Source organism: Megalobrama amblycephala, linkage group LG12, assembly GCF_018812025.1.
Source record: "Megalobrama amblycephala isolate DHTTF-2021 linkage group LG12, ASM1881202v1, whole genome shotgun sequence".
NCBI lineage: Eukaryota > Metazoa > Chordata > Actinopteri > Cypriniformes > Xenocyprididae > Megalobrama > Megalobrama amblycephala.
In genome coordinates, this window is record NC_063055.1 from 4,650,453 (window position 1) to 4,668,627 (window position 18,175).

The 18,175-nt window shown below is 35.7% G+C and overlaps 1 protein-coding gene and 1 long non-coding RNA gene across 3 annotated transcripts in view; one reads left to right on the top strand and one right to left on the bottom strand.

Annotated features, from left to right (window-relative positions):
• LOC125279507 overlaps positions 1-18,175 on the top strand; it is a 26,783-nt gene continuing 8,608 nt past the window's right edge. The window contains exons 1-2 of the long non-coding RNA XR_007187397.1: positions 1-402; positions 528-591. This is a non-coding gene — a long non-coding RNA (uncharacterized LOC125279507). The remainder of the gene's footprint in view (positions 403-527; positions 592-18,175) is intronic.
• The window catches only part of adra1aa (adrenoceptor alpha 1Aa), a 24,868-nt gene continuing 13,758 nt past the window's right edge, over positions 7,066-18,175 (bottom strand). For both annotated transcript variants that reach the window (XM_048209254.1, XM_048209255.1), the window contains exon 3: positions 7,066-8,248. In XM_048209254.1, coding sequence (XP_048065211.1) covers positions 7,713-8,248 — 536 coding nt within the window. In that variant the 3' untranslated portion in view covers positions 7,066-7,712. The remainder of the gene's footprint in view (positions 8,249-18,175) is intronic.

An 18,175-nucleotide genomic window follows, 5' to 3' on the forward strand; every position in this document is an offset into this window, starting at 1 on the left:
TTAAAAAAATCCTGAAGCCTAAAAATTGGTGAATAAAAAAAATCTCATTGTTTTTGCCTATACATGTCTTTCATGTCATTTTATTTTTTAAACAACTTAGTCCTGGTGTCAAGTACAGAGGACATAGCATAATTTTTCAAAAATGATTTTTTTTTTTTTCATTTGTTTCTTATGCTCTAAACAATACTCAATTCAAAAAACGTTTTTTTTTCTCAGTCCCAGGAGGATATACACTCTTAGTAAAGGATTGTTATTAGCGACACCGTTGGCCGTTAAGTGAACTGCAGCAACCAACAATTGCTCGTCCGTGCTCGCACTCGTGCACATGCAATGGACGTGATTCAAGTCCCTGATATACTCGTGGCGAAGTTCCTTTTCTTCTTTGCTTAAAAGTAAAAATAAGTAAGAAATACCTTTGCAGCAATATACTGTTAACAAACATTCAAACGCCATCCACTGCTGAGAGGGACATTTAGATGGATATGTAGCCTAAATATGTGCTGCGGCTTTCTTCTCTGTTCATACAGTAGCTGCAACGCGGATATGTTTGCACGAGCTCTGCAATTCACCGGCATCATGTCGACAGATGAGGTAATTACACTATTATGATAGTTTGATTATAAAGTAGGCTATATTTATAGACTATATTTGGCTATGTGTGACCTATATAGTTTGAATGAATGCCTTTTTTTGCATGACTCATTGACTTGACAGTACAGAATAGCTCTTTTGTTATTGTACTGAATAGGCTATTGCATTCATTTCATGTGTCACTGAACGGAAGCGAGGCTCTCGGGAACACGCGTAACCGTCACAACATTTCTATAATCCCAAAACTTTGTGTCCTTCACATAAAAATCAGTATACTGATTGTTTTTTGGAAGGATGTTTTTGCAGTTTTTCTTCACCAGAACAATAAAAACATGAAATATCAGTATCAACCTCCTGAAGAGTCTGTCCCTCAAAGCCTCACGTTCGTTCCCGTTAAAAATCAAAGATGGCGGTGCTATGAAAAGGTGTATATAGACAACCTAGTAGGAAGTAGAGGAAGGTCGTGTTCATTACAATCTGTTTACACATTGGCAATAAAAAACGATTCATACATGAAAAAATCTTACATCTTTATAATGGAAAACGTTTCTTTGGATTGTTAAGACAAAAATGGTTCTTTTATGAACTGTTTAGGTCCTTTAGGGAAGCAATAATGGTTCTTCTATTGTATGCATCGCTACGAAAAGGTTTATTTTTAAGAGCGTAGACCTACTTTTATGATGCTTTTTATTATTTTTATTTTTTTTAACGTGAAGTCTTAAATAAATTTACTTTCTTAATAAAATGTTTGGTCTTATTGTGCACAATTCTTTCATGCACATTATACCAAATCTAAAAAAAATATCTTTTTCTTTTCACTGAATGTCGTGTTTCACTCATATAATGTTAAGGAATGGGTCTCGAATTGCATTTATTGTTGACTTTAACAGCCTTTGGTCACTGTTGACTTTCATCAAATGCAAAAAAATGATTGGAAATTCTATGAAACATCTCCTGTTTCGTTTCACAGAAAAAAGAAAGTCTTATGTCCTTGACTAACATGAAGTCATCAATGATTCATTTTTGTCTATTTACTACTGCTGATTGACTATAAGTTTGTTGTGGTGCTCGGTCCAATCCACATTCAAGAGCGTTTTTTTTTTTTTCAAAAATCATGAAAAATCAAAAAACATTTTGTCTGATAAACCTGCTCTCGCATTTAATGCTGAGTTTCACAGTGATTGATTGTGATTGTATTATTAGTAGCATCTCACTGTGTTTGACCTTCTGTGCCTTTGTAATATATCATTGCACTAAACTAAATTTACATTTAGAAGTAAAATGTTGGCCTGATGCCACATAGCAACACAGGAATAAAGAGCTAGGGAGACGGTGAAAATGACACTCATACAATAAATGTCTGCTTCTTGAGAATAAGTGGTCAGATGTGAGGCGCCGACTGATCTGAGATGCTCTCTGTGTCTCTTCACCCTCAGAAATGCTGTGAACGGCGCTGATAAGATGTTGAAGATATGGGGGAGGGTGTTTGGACTAGTCAAAACTAGTACTTCTGCAAAAATAACCTTCCCCAGATGACTCGGTTTATGCTTCCGTAGACAGGCTTTTTTTGAGCGCGGCCATTAATCAAAAACAGCCATTCTGCGATGCCACAACAGACCACAATATGTTTACAATATTAGTGCTGAGACAAGCCTCATGATCACTGTTTGCTTTAGTTGTGCTAAAGTATAAAGTTCGGTGAATAACTTGCCCTGAATTCAGGCATGAGTGACACCTCAAATTGTGCAGCTTGTTGTGAAGTATATTATATCTCTAGGCTTACTTGTAATTTTCAGACAATAAAGCAGGCTAACAATAAAGTAAAACAGCAGGGACCCGAGCCATATCTATCGACCGGAATATCAAACAGACTTGCGGATGGACTATTTTGACTAAATAACCACATAGCAACCCTGAAGACCCTAGCAACCTCATATTCCCCCTTTGGGGCAATGCATTCTGGAATTGTATTTTTAAAGAATACATATGATGCTGCATTAGAATTTGGTTCAAAAAAGGTAATACAACACTAAATGTTTTTGGTGCAGCAATCCTTGAATAACCAGGCATGTGATCAGCCAAAGACCAAAAAAAGAAGCAAAACTTGTTTTTCCTGGCAACTACTACACACTAAAAAATGTTGGGTTGAAAATGGACAAACCCAGTGGCTGGGTTAAATGTTTGGGTAGTTTTATTTAACTCAACTATTGTTTAAAAATTACTATACTGCTCACTTAAAATTAACCAAAAATATGTTGGAAATTAATATTTATTAATATGTTTAATGAATTAACATTTATTAATAAGTTTAATTAATAATAATTAAACAATAAACATTTATTAAATTGCTTATTAATAAATGTTCACCTCTTGATTATTATTGTTGGCTCTAGTAATTATGTGTCTGATTTTTAATCTCCAACCTATTTTGGGTTCATTTTAAGCCAGCCACAATAGTTGGGTTAAATAAAACTGCCCAGCAGGTTGAGCAAACATTTAACCCAACCGCTGGGTTTGTCCATTTTCAACCCAACTTGGGTTGATTTTAACCCAGCATTTTTTAGAGTGTACAATATTAAAAATAATAATAATATTCAAAATATTTTTATTTAATTTTTTAAAATAAATCTTTGTACAGTCTTTTAGTATTTTAATAATAATAATAGTATTTAGTTATAAATTTAATTTAATTATTAAATTAGTATTTAATAATTAATTAGTTTAATAATAATACAAGTAATTATTATTATTTTTTAATTAAATTTAATTATTTCAATTAAAATTAAATAAATATAAAATTACATTTACAAAGCAAATTAAATGGAAAAAATTGTATAAATTAGTATTTAATATTAATAATATTAAATAATACATTTTATTTCACAGAACAACAGTAAAATTACAATACTACTATTTATGGCTGCCTTAATTTCTCTTTGCAGCTTTTATTTTGGCAGAAAACAAAAGACTTTTGCTGACAACAGATTTATAAACAATTTTCATTACAAATTTGGGAAGATAGTTGGTATGTGTTGCATTTTCAAAAGCTCATTATAAGTGACTCAGAAAAAAAAAATGGTATAAACATGGAAAATTCACATCCTTGTTAAAATTATAAGTGGACTTAAGGGAAAAATGACATCTTGTACGAAAACAAAAGTACAGTCATATGTTCTTGATATATAAGGGTTGCAGCATCCCATGAGATCCAGGTTTGAACCCAGACTGTATCGTTTCCCGAACATCCCCATCTCATTTCTTGTCTACATTTACAAGAAACCCCAAAATATTAAAAGCAAACACAGTTTTTATTTCCGTGATGGATACAGCATGACACATTTCCATGTTATGGTGAGTAGCCGTCCGTCACTAGGGGAATGTGAGCACTGCTGGAATGTCATAGAAACCATGATGAAATTCTCATGGTGGGTTGTATCGGAAGCTTTGCTAAGTGGGACGCTTTATCAGAGCTATTCCCAGAACACTTATGATACAGTATGTTTTATTGGACATTATCCATATTGGAATCACATGATTTTCTTTCATTTGAGAAACAAACACAATAACAGAAGTGCCGCTTGTTATAAGGCATTCAAGCAACACAAGTTGGTCATTTTGAGGTCATCATCACATATTCGTTATGATCAAGGTCAAGTATCAATATCACATGGACATTTGTGCGTTTCCCAGATCACAGTAATGGAAACACAAATGATGGGAAGGGTGACTGTTGGTCCCAGGGTGAAAGCCATATCTGATGCTCATCTTTGACATACAGTAGCAGGGGTGTACAGATAATAAGGCGACCATGCAGGAATACCAATAAGATCCATTCTCTGTTCACAAAGGTTTCTGTGCATCACTATTAATCATCAGGTGACCTGGGTTTTCTGTAATGGAAAGTCTTTATGATTATACTCAATGCAAACAACCCACGGCCATTAACTGTAGTGCAATTTCAGAAAACTGAACGAACAAGAAAGTAAACTGAACTGGAAAGTGAACATTTAAAATTATAATATAATATTCTTTTCTTTTTTACATATAGAAACAGGGCTTGACATTAACACCCGCCAAATACGGGTGGATTTCAGCAGTGGTGTATAACGCAGTCACTTCTACCAGCCACTTCGGCGGATTGAATTTTACATATAATATATATATTATACATTTTTCAATTGTAGTCTTTTAAAAGGGCATCTGAAATAACGTGTTGATAAAAATATTGTTTTTTCAATACATATCGATACTGAAATATCTGAAACACTTCCAATAATAATTTTCCACAGAATAGATACCAGCTGTGCTTTCTTTCTCTCTCATCTCTCCGACAGCGAGTCGACACACAAACCGCCCTCCCCTCACTCAATTGTTTCATTTGCTCTGGATGAATATTGTTGGTGTTACAGGGCTTGAATTTTGGCATGGCATAATTTTACTCATTCCCGCAGATTTTGTACCCGCACCCAAAGTGTGTGCAAATAAGACGGGTTCTCAGTACTAAATTGAGTTCTTTTTCACTGCTTATTGTGCACAAACACACAAAATAATGTCAAAATGCTGGCCTTGGCGACTATTCACATAAACACAGTCAGTTATATTTTAAGTGAACATAAACAGTTGAGAAAGAAAATGCATTTGTAACAGTATAATGAATCTGTGCCTCAGGTCTTAAAGTGACAGCAGCCTAATACACCTGCTGCCAAATTCTGAGATAATATTAAAAATATCTATATGGTAGTTTTTCCCCATGGTATCAATGTCAAAATTGTGGCGAGTGAAAATGCTGTGTGGCTTGTAACTTTGGAAATCCACTAGTCACAGTGGCTGGTGAGAAAAATATTAATGCCAAGCCCTGTATAGAAACACTTATCAGACATTGTTAAAATAACTGTAGTCAATAATAATAATAATATATGTAATAATAAAATTGCTGGTTTTTATCATCACAGATCCATGCAGAATGATGTCCACCATAATTTCCAAGCAAACAAACATGTGCACTGCCTCCTTTTAAAGGAATAGTTCATTCAAATATGACATTTCTCTCAGTATTTGTTCATGCTCATGTCATTCCAAACCTAAAAACATAAAATAATGTGCCCATGTTTGTCACAAAAAGCCCCCCCCAAAAAAAAAAATACAGTAAAAGCAGCATAAAATAGTCAGTAAGACTTGTGCGTTATATATTCAACATCTTAGAAGAACATGATAGCTTTGTGTGAGGAACAGACTGAGTTTAACCCTGTAAAGGCTACTGTATCATATTTGATATGTGAAAGAATTTCTAAGGCCTCTTAATTATCAACATGATCAAAACTTTGCTGAAAAACCTGTTGCACACAGTCTGTACGGGCTTCTGTTGTCTGATTGATAGTTCATAGTTTTTTAGCAAGAAAAATGCCTTTTAGTATAAATCATCCACCTTCGGCTTGTGGATCGCATGTATTTTTGCTGTGAAATCTTTACTGATTTTTCATAAAGTAAATGTAAAAATAACTTTAATATTGTTAGTATTGTTACTGGGCTGAAGCGGCCTTGGATTACTTTATTATCCATACATCAGAAAAATCACGTTCAAATGTGAGTATCAAATATGATCATCAGGCTTTTGAGGAAGGTTTATTTGTTCATCCCTCAATCATCATTGTATTGCATTGCATTATATGTTTTAAAACTGCAGAGCTTTAATCATAAAACTAAGCATTTAAATATCATCTTACAGATATAGGGGCACTATTTTAATGATCTATGCGCATGGTCTGAAGGGCATGGCGTAGGTGCCGAATCCACTTTTCCTAGTTTAATTAAAAAAAAAAAATTGTTGTGACACACGCATGGTCCAAAATGGTTGTACCTAGTCTCTTAATGGATCATGGGTGAGTTTTAAGCATAACATTATTTAAGCAATAAACCAATCAGAGTCTCATCTCCCATTCCCTTTAAAAGCCAGGTGCACTTGCATGTGTGTATTGCCACAATTGGTCAAATAATTAGCCAATTTCATTCCTCATTACTGCAAATAGGTAATTCTGATAAATGCAATGACTATCCATTATGACATGTAGGCATTTTTATCTTTATGTACGCAATAATAATCTTTTACATTGTAATCCTTTTATTTTTAATCATTTTTGTGTGGTGCTATGTGTGTGTGTAATAAGCAGAGTATATGCGTGTTGTGTACTAACACAACACGCATATAAATACTTCGGCATTGTCTTTAGACCAGGTTTTTGTTGGTCAATGGTGCAGTCGTTTTCAGTTGCCTCAAAATAGCAACACGCCAACAATGCATCTGAACACACCTCGTTTTCAGACCAGCACACCCATGAGTGAACAAATCGGTGCTATTTAAACAACGTGGGTGCTGGACATGAAAATAATAACTAGCAAAAAACACTTGCGTTGCGCCTGCCGTCACATTGCGCCAAGTGTATGATAGGGCCTTTAGAGTGATGACTGATACTTATATGCATTTTATGTAAGTAGTTTGATTACTGTTATAAAGATCTCACTGATTTACATTACAAGCATCAGAATTCCATCTTACTTTTTGGTCATATAAATGTCATCATTGAATATTTTTGCTCGGTTTGGGCGTCTGAATTAAATAAGGAGTTTTTTCCTCCTCAATTATGAACTCAATAATTCTCAGTATGAACCATAAAAGCCTGATGTATCACATATGATTCAAAACATAAAACACATATGCAAACTTTTTTTTTTGATTTTGCTAAATAAACTGTTCCATCTCAAAAATTAGATTTTTCTGACTATGATCTCATCATCAGGCTTTACAGGGTTAAGACATTATGCATTTCCCTCCATTGAAGCTGCAAAATCTCATTCGTTTCAACTCATCGACTGTCATTCGACAGGTTTAGAACAACATGAGGGTGAGTAAATAAAGACAGTGTTCATTCACTGGTAAACTGTGCCTTTAAAAAGCATCAACAGCTTTGCAGCAGCTTTCATTGTTCCCAGCGCAGATCGTTTAAGTTCAGAGAGTCTGGTTTTTGTTCATCAGTTTGTGTTCTCGAGTCTGAGACTCAAGTGGCAAAATGGCATCGCAGCCAGCGTGAGTCTCCTTAGAGTGATTTCCCCAGTGTGCTGCTCATTCACACCGCATCCCCGTCCTCACACAGCGAGAGCTGATGGATTTTGATGACGGGAAGCGAGTTGTGCGCGGGTGGCTCGGGCTGCGGCGAATCCATTATCACGCAGCAGCACGTCCTCAGCAGGTTCTTACCACACATTCCCGCCACTTTCGCTCCCACGCTCACCCCGGTGCTGACCCCGGTCGTCCCCACCGACGAGGTCCGGGAAGGGGCCTGCCAGTCCCGGCCGTCCCTGGAGGAAGGGCTGCGAGACAGCACTATGGAAGAGGATGGGCTCAGGCGGGATGGATTGTCACGGCTCGTCAGGCCGAGGATCTGAGACTGGCCGTGCCGCGGACTATGGCTCTGGTACAGCTGGTGGGATGGCGTGGATCTCTTGCGGAGGCAGCGTGCGCCCAACACACTCAGGAAGGCTTTCTTAAACTCCTGACTGGAGCAGGGGTAGATGATGGGGTTGATGCAGCTGTTGAAATAGCCCAGCCAAAACGTTATCTTGAAGACTGTGTCCGAGGGTCTGTACGTCGGGAAGATGGAACCTAGACAGACAAAAAGTGTAAGGAATTTTACTAGTCTGCCATCATAAAGTGTTTATTTTCAGTCATCATTAATGAGTTTATCAAAATACTTTGATCAAAGCTGAATTTTCATCATCATTACTCCAGTCTTCAGTGTCGCATGATCCTTCAGAAATCATTCTAATATGCTAATTTACTGCTCAAGAAACATTATTATTATTATCAATGTTAAAAACAGTTGGGATAGTTCAGGGAAGAGAAGAAATTGTTGAATAAAGTCGTTATTTTTGTTTTTGCGCATAAAAAGTATTCTTATTGCTTCATAACTTTAAGGTTGAACCACTGTAGTCACATGGACTGTTTAACAATGTCTTTACTACCTTCCTGGCCTTTAAAGTAGCAGTGATGTTGCTGACTATGGGTGGTTCAGAAACCTCTCGGATTTCATCAAAAATATCTTATCCAGGACTTACGGGTTTGGAACGACATGAGGGTGAGTAATTAATGACAGAATTTTTATTTTTGGGTGAACTAAGCCTTTAAATATCTTTTTGGAAACTGTGACACATTTTTGTTCAGGATTTTTTGATGAATAGAAAGTTAATAAGAACAGCAATTTTTGAAATTAGGATTAGTTCACTTCAGAATTCAAATTTCCTGATCATTTACTCACCCCCATGTCATCTAAGATGTTTTTGTCTTTCTTTCTTCAGTCGAAAAGAAATGAAGGTTTTTGAGGAAAACATTCCAGGATTTTTCTCCATATAGTGGACTTCACTGGGGTTCAATGGGTTGTAGGTCCAAATGTCAGTTTCAGTGCAGCTTCAAAGAGCTCTACATGATCCCAGATGAGGAATAAGAGTCTTATCTAGTGAAACAATCTGTCATTTTAAAAAACAAAACAATTGTATATACTTTTTAACCACAAATGCTCATCTTGCACTGCTCTGCGATGCTCCATGCATTACGTAATCACGTTGGAAAGGTCACATGTGACGTAGGTGGAAGTACCACGGTAGGGCAAAAAACTTCAAATTTTCTCATCCAACTACAAAATCATCCAACATCGTTGTTTTACCTTTTTTTGTAAAGGCCATTTCACTTAGTCTTTGACTGATTGCTTTGTACACACTGGATCGGTACTTCCGCCTACGTCACGCGTGACCTTTCCAACATGATTACGTAATGCGTGGAGCATCACAGAGCAGTGCAAGACCAGCATTTGTGGTTAAAAAGTATATAATTTTTCTTTTTTTAGAAAATGACCAATCGTTTCGCTAGATAAGACCCTTATTCTTTGTCTGGGATCATGTAGAGCTCTTTGAAGCTGCACTGAAACTGACATTTGGACCTTCAACCTGGAAGTCCACTATATGGAGAAAATTCCTGGAATGTTTTCCTCAAAAACCTTAATTTCTTTTCACCTGAAGAAAGAAAGACATGAACATCTTGGATGAAATGGGGGTGAGTAAATTATCAGGAAATTTGAATTCTGAACTGAACTAATCCTTTTATGTCCTTTCTGTCACTTTTGATCAGTTTAATGCATCCTTGCTGAATAAAAGTGTTTATTTCCTTTTAAGAAATCTTACTGACCCCAAACTTTTGAACGGTAGTTTGACTTTGTACAATCAGTGTGTTTATATGAACAATAAAACACTGAAAACCATCAAAATAATTTTAAGTCAACCCAAACTTTCATAATCTGACATATTTCTGAGTGATACATATCACCAATATTGAGTGATACAAAGTGTCCACCTGTATCAAATCCACCTGTAATCATATATATGATTACATATATTTCTGAAAAACATTATTTGGACACAACTCTGATAACCGATCACTCTAAAATGTAATGTAGACACATGCTTTTTCTGAAAAGCTGCTTTGAAACGTTATATTGTGAAAAGCGCTATAAAAAATAATGTGAATTTAATTTTATTTTATTGAACATCAGCTGAAAAGGAAATATTATGAAAATCAGATTTCCATAATGTGCACTGAAGGATAAATGTAAAACAGACTAACAAAACAAGCAGATAGATGAGTTTCCATGCAAAGTGAATAAAAGAACAGTTTCAGGTGTTTCCATGTCTCTACACACTGCTTAAGATGTGCATGTGACCACATCCAGTAAAATTCATCTGGATTCGGATAATAATGTGTAACCAATCAATAAATAAAGTAAGGCTCTTAAAAGATGGTTTCATTCCCTCAGATGGGGAAGATTAATGGGACCTGAAATTAAGGAGCAGAAAATGAAAAAGGTTATATCTGGAAAAGAGAAAAACGTGTGAATGCTTCAGAAAGCATCGTTCTCTCCGCCGCTGCCTCTGTGTGACAGGACAGATAACTACGTCATGCATCACAATGCCGGCCAAGTCTTTTTATAGCATCTGATCTGATCTCACGCTGGAACGTTCCTCCGTTAATCAAGGTTAATAGTTTTATTCAAATTGCCGTCATAAATCCGGCTCAATTTGATCAGAGAAGGACCCTTCAGAGGAAAGGAATTGTTCGGCATTATAAAGGACGCGGGCACAGAAAAGAGAATCACACGGTTGTATATTTAACCGTTCACACACCCACTGGATTTTTCTAATACCGCGTTGACCGTACCATTTAAAGAATTAAAGTGTCCAGCAAAACCACCTGGCCTTGAGATGCAGCATCTGTCTTCAGAGTTAAAAGCTAGAGCGTCTCGTAACACACTTTAAGAGCGAGTCTAGAGGGGCTTTTACACAGGCAGGGCAGAAGATGAAGGAGAGCCAGAGACTGACAGAGGGAATAGTCTCCAAATGCCACACTTTAATCATTACTATCTGCAGGCCAAACAAGAGGAAGAGGTTAAACTGAGGTTTCTTCATCTACATCTACATTTTAGTTTATATATCATATTTCACCCCAGAATTAAAAGATGATTTATTTTGCATAAAGAACACTAAGTCTATTTTTTTAGGACCATTAACATTTTTGGGGGTTTTTCTTATTAAAAATCAGTTTCTTTATTTTGCAAATGAAATGTAATCTGGAGTGAAATGTATATATTTGACATTATTTTCATAACAATTAAACATATCTTTGCATCATGTTTGTAAAAAAGATACAAAAAATTAAAAATAAATAAATTATCCATTTTTGAGGTGATTTAGCCCCATAGATAGATAGATAGATAGATAGATAGCCCCAAAGACAGAATATAAAAATGGAAACATTAAATGACTGATGTTCTACCATCTATCTCGAGTGATGTGTGCGGAAATATAAATAGTGGATCTGACTAAATGATGCGTCAAATTGAAGGAAGTCAAAATGAGAAAACAAAAGCGATTTCATCTAAGCCCATAATGATAATGACTGCAACGCAAACGCTTTCTACTGGGAAAGTGTCTTTCCTCGAGTCAAACCCTGAGACTTTCTGTGCGACTCTGGATAAAGGCTCTCGTAAAAAGCCTGAGCAATGAAAGTGACTGTTTATCAGGTCAGATTCCATCAAAAGTTATGCCCTCAGTGCACTGAGGTGTGGTTTAAAGCCCTTTACGAGGCATAGAGGACGGAAATAAACAATCGTACATCTGGCGTTAAATCAAGCCACCAGGTCCTGCTGAAGCATCACATTGCATATGCATAACAGCGCTGTCCTTGACTGCTGGAACGCCTCTGTTAGTCATCATTAGAAAGGGCCGCCGGGCATATCATGTTGACACGGCCGTATGTTGCAATACAGCGACTGGGACATTCTGAGGAAACTGTGACATTTGTGTCTGGACATTTTCCCAGTAATTATCATTTGAAATGATGACTGATGGACTGAAATCATCAGGCCCAAATTATTTTTAGTATCAAATATGATCCATGAACACTTACTGGACTGAAGCCACCTTTACTTGATTATCCATACACCATTTTTTCAGAAAAATCATCTTACATGCCAGTATAAATATGATCATCAGGCTTTTGAGGAAGGTTTATTTGTTCATCTCTCAATCATCATTGTATCACATTACATTATATGTTTTAAAACTACAGAGTTTTGATCATAAAACTAAGCATTTATATCATCTTACTAAGACATATTATTGGCAGATATAGTGTGATGACTGATTTACATTACAATCAAAATTTCATCTTACTTTTTTGGTAAATATCAGCATCTGAACCAAATTGTGCAGTTTGAGTCTGAATAACACTGTGGTGTTTTTTCCTCTTTGAGTTTGAGCTCCATATTCTCACTATATCATATGAGTCATAAAAGCCTGATGTATCAAATATGATACAAAACATAAAACACATACAGTGGGTACGGAAAGTATTCAGACCCCCTTAAATTGTTCACTCTTTGTTATATTGCAGCCATTTGCTAAAATCATTTGTTCATTTTTTTCCTCACTAATGTACACACAGCACCCCATATTGACAGAAAAACACAGAATTGTTGACATTTTTGCAGATTTATTAAAAAAGAAAAACTGAAATATCACATGGTCCTAAGTATTCAGACCCTTTGCTGTGACACTCATATATTTAACTCAGGTGCTGTCCATTTCTTCTGATCATCCTTGAGATGGTTCTACACCTTCATTTGAGTCCAGCTGTGTTTGATTATACTGATTGGACTTGATTAGGAAAGCCACACACCTGTCTATATAAGACCTTACAGCTCACAGTGCATGTCAGAGCAAATGAGAATCATGAGGTCAAAGTTGCAATTACCTTTTTTTTTAACCGAAACATTCTTCCATAGTCATAATGTATGATTAAGAGCTCATATTAAAAACTTATAGTTAAGTCATGGCAATAAACCTTTTAAAGACTTAGAGAGCAATATATTACTTTAAGGCGTAATCCCAGTCTTTTATTCCCATTGTTGTAAAATTGAAAATGTCCTGGAAAGGTCCTGGAAAATGATCGCTGAAAAAGAGTGAGAACCCTGTAATCTCGTGTTTTTATTCACTTTCAAAATGTTAAAGGGTTGAAGGTCAGTGCAAAAATAATTAATAACAGCCTTATGAATGTGTATATCACTACACCACACCACAAAAATCAATCAATATTTTTGTACTTTGGGCCAAGAAAAAAAGTTTGTCAAATTTTCACTATGATTTGTTTTTTCCATAGATTATTATATAAATGAACTAGTGCGCTTATAATACGGCCAATTTACACATAATCATAATGAAATACTAATCAAGTGTAAGAATACCTTGTCTATTCACACCATCTAGTTAAAATACTTTTATGATCTCACATCCTCAAATATGATAAGTATGAAATATATGATTAATATGAAGTTTGAAAGATTAGAAGTAGAAATGTCAGAAAAAGTGGAATTGTCATTTTATTTTAGTATCATTGATAGACTATTTTTTAAATATTTATTTTTTAACATTTTAAATTTTTTCTTTTGTATTTTAATTTTAAAGTTGTAATTTTGTTGTGTTTTGTCATTTTTTAAATGTCTGTATAGTTTTTATTAAGTTTCAGTTTAGTTTTAGTTATTTTAGTACTTCAACTTAAACTAAACGAAAATGAGAAATGTTGCCTTTATTTTCATTTTATTTCAGTTAATTTTTATTAAACGATCGAAAATGTTTTTTTATGGTTTTAGTTTTAGTTAACGATAATAACCCTGATTGTCATAGCATAAAATAAAGTTTAAAATAAAATAATTTCCTAAAATTATAATAAAAAATATTTAATTCCTTATGTAGCCCATTAAAATTAATATAGAGATGCAAAGTGGCTGATATTCCAATAACAAGCATTTAAAAATAATTGTATTTTAAAAATTCACAATTTTTGTAATACTGAAGTTAAATCAAATAATGTGACTTATTTTAGCTCCCTGTTCATTATATCAATATAAGCCATGGTGACACAAATGTCACTGAGAATGAACCGAGTGCTCTCAAAAACTTGTAGACATAAAAACGTCTGCCTGTGCTTTTCTTAATGCCAAGCCCGCTGCTCTTTGATATTAGCTCTAATGTAATATTAACCACAGCAGAAACTGATGCCCATTATTTATTAAAGCCTCACGGATCCCAACTGAATTTTACTCCATTTATGCATCTACTGTGCAAATGCTTCCAAAAATACAGGATGACTGAGCCCGTTTTCAATTTCATTTTTTCAGCCTGAGCAGTTTGGTCCCTCCCGTCTCATTTCCCATGGTTCCTTGTCAGGGCAAATGATCAGAGAAAATAGAAAGTTTTATGCCATGTGAGAATTTCAGAGATGAATTTGCTGTTAAAGATTGACCGAGGGCTTATGCACACGTCACGGTATATGACCGTGTACTCCCTGAAATACAAGCAGTGCTTTGGTCACGCAACTCATGTTGTCTGACAAGGTTTGACTGGAAATAGACGGCACAGAGCACAAGTCTCTAGGAGTCTCTAAGTGAACTAACAAACCCTGAAACAGACTCGGCTACAGGTGATAAAAACATCCAGGGGTGCGTTTCCCAAAAGCATTGTTAGCCAACTATGGTCACAAGTTCCATCGTCGCCAACGTAGGCTGCGTTTAACTCCACTTTTAGACATACACTCGCGAACTTCCCTAAGCTCTTCCCCTCAGGGGAATCCTAGCTGCCATTTTGAAGTGCGTTCAATCTCATCAAGTGGGTGAGGGAAGTTTATTTGGATTCATAGTGAGATCCATAGACCACAATGCAACACGATTGTGATGTCACTGCAGATGATGCTTAATTTACTCCCCACACACATACACAAATCTGGTTTATGACATTGGAGTTATTTTGACATTTTACCGCATAATACTTGTAGCCACCTTATAGTTTATTGTAATATTATTAGGGGTGTGACGAGACACTTAGCTCACGAGACGAGACACGAGATTGGGTTTATGCGAACGAGATGAGATTTTTGCACAGTATTTTTAAGAAATCTTCAATGACAAAATTCATAACTGGAGACATAGTCTGCAGGTGCATTTTGAAATGTTTTAACTAATCATCTTGTAATAAATGTCATTTCAGTTCTTCTTTCTGAGTATGAATTATCATATGCAGTAAAAGACAACAATATACAAGCACAAACTCAACTGACTGTCTTCTCTCCTGTATGAATTCACATGAGTCTCTTCAGACCTTACTGATCATGAATTACGAGCTTCCAGAACTTCTGATTGAGGCTGTGTATAATTCAACTCCTCCTAATTCAACTCAACATAGAAATAAAAACAGTATAAATAACAAAAATAAATAATAAGTCATATTAAGTGCAAACAATAAGTGCAAACATAATCAAAGTACTTTCTCAATATTCAAAGTGCAAACAGAGACCAGAGCTAAGAGGTGGTTACAACTACTGCTCTGATAAAAAATCTTGAATGTATTTTAATTTAGCTGGTTGCCAAAGCAACATTTCTCATTTTCATTTTGTTTCAAGGTGCCCTAGAATCAAAAATTGAATTTACATAGTTGAATAACAAGAGTTCAGTACATGGAAAAGACATACGTTGAGTTTCAAACTCCATTGTTTCCTCCTTCTTATATAAATCTCATTTGTTTAAAAGACCTCCGAAGAACAGGCGAATCTCAACATAACACCGACTGTTACGTAACAGTCGGGATCATTAATATGTACGCCCCCAATATTTGCATATGCCAGCTCATGTTCAAGGCATTACACAAGGGCAGCCAGTATTAACGTCTGGATCTGTGCACAGCTGAATCATCAGACTAGGTAAGCAAGCAAGGACAATAGCGAAAAATGGTAGATGGAGCAATAATAACTGACATGATCCATGATTACATGATATTTTTAGTGATATTAGTAAATTGTCTTTCTAAATGTTTCGTTAGCATGTTGCTAATGTACTGTTAAATGTGGTTAAAGTTACCATCGTTTCTTACTGTATTCATGGAGACAAGAGCCGTCACTATTTTCAATTTTAAACACTTGCAGTCTGTATAATTCATAAACACAACTTCATTCTTTGTAAATCTCTCCAACAGTGTAGCATTAGCCCATTAGCCACAGAGCATATATCCTCAAACTCATTCAGAATCAAATGTAAACATCCAAATAAATACCATACTCACAGGAATCGATGCATGCATGCAGCATGAATGACGAACATCTTGTAAAGATCCATTTGAGGGTTATATTAGCAGTATAAACTTTGTTTATGCACTGTATAACTGCACTTATAGTCGAGAGCTCGGGAGGGCAGGGAGCGAGAGATTTAAAGGGGCTGCAGCCTGAATCGGCGCATAGTTAATTATGCCCCAAAATAGGCAGTTAAAAAAATGAATAAAAAAAAATCTATGGGGTATTTTGAGCTGAAACTTCAGACACATTCAGGCGACGCCTTAGACTTATATTACATCTTGTGAAAAGACGTTCTACAGCACCTTTAAACTGATGTACTAAAATAACTAAAACTAAAACTGATACTCAAGTCACTGTTTTATGACAGCAATCAAATATAAAAAAGAGGAAGTGCATAAACAAGAAAAAAATGAAATCTTTAAATGATATGGTACTGATATATTGCAAAGAAGAATTTAACAATTTAAGAAATAATAAACGGATCAATTCGAAAATCCTTGCATCATCAGTGCTTTATCCCTAAAATTGAGTGTTCGACATGCAAAACTCAGTGCCTTGTTGCTATACGGTTGCTAGGGTGTTCTCGCCAGTGGTGGCTTACTGACTCTCTAACCCTTTAGAACAACCCATAACTATTGAGGATGCACAACAAAAATATAGTAAACTGTTTACCATAGTGCTATGTTATAAGTCACTGTATTCATGCAGTATTATCACACTGACTTTAATGCAGTGGATGTTCTTGAGACTCAGCCAGGCATAAAAATAATTCTCTCTTCACTGCTGCTACTGCATTGGAAGCATCGAGGGAAGATTTAAAAGGAAGAATGTCTGTCCGAAGGGCAAATTCTTCATCCTAATACCCACATTTGTCAGCAAAATCCCCTTGATATTATACCATACAGTATGTGTCCACCACACAGCATCTATATGAAGTCTTTCTGCTGCGGGCGTCCAGTGGATTCTGTGATGAAAATAGCATGTAATTACTTTACTGGGAAAACAATTAACCTGTTGTTTTTAATTATCACGGATTAAACTGTGACTTCATTATGAGTGCAAAATGTCTCTCTGCTTGCTCCACCGTGAGATGCTATACATGCAAAAATAGAGTCGCATCGATCACCGTAACATTAAACGAACAACTTTCCTATTGAACGCAGTGTTTTAGATTTCACTGCTACTACAGATGTGGTTGCAGAGCGAGAGCGTGGTCGTTTTTGTCTCGGACTGAGTCATGCTGATAAGGTCATTGAATCCCCTGAGCTTTATTAAACACTCTATTTTATGCAATTTAATGCCAGTTAATTAGCAAGAGTTTCAGTATCGTGCAAATCTTGTTTCTTTCAAATCTACATGCGGATTCATAATCATTTTTTGTGTCTTTTTAAGTAAACAGATTCCCACATTTACCACAGATTCAGAAAACTATGCTGTTTGTTTGCATTGGCCTTCCAATAATACCATTTACTGGATTCCTTGTTTTTTTCCTGACCGAATAGACTCTATTTTGTGGTTTAACTCGGACTGACCTTGAACCGAAAGGTCTCACAAGAGCCCTATTGCAGGGGTGGGAAATATAATAACAGCTAAAATTCATATCTGGGGAACCCGAGAAGCTCAACTGTGCATTAAGGGAATTACTGATCGTTCTGACTCTCTGTGAAACTCATTTTTGGAGCCAAACAAATTGCGTAAACACTCGTGACCCTGTTGTCTGAGAGAATGCTCTAAACAAAGGTTTAAACAAACATCTTTTAAACCACTGGTACAACAAACACTTCTACTGCACTACAAGATGTGTGGAGCCACAAGCGAGTTAATTCTTTCAACCTGTATACAGGCTAAAATTGCAAGATGAACTCT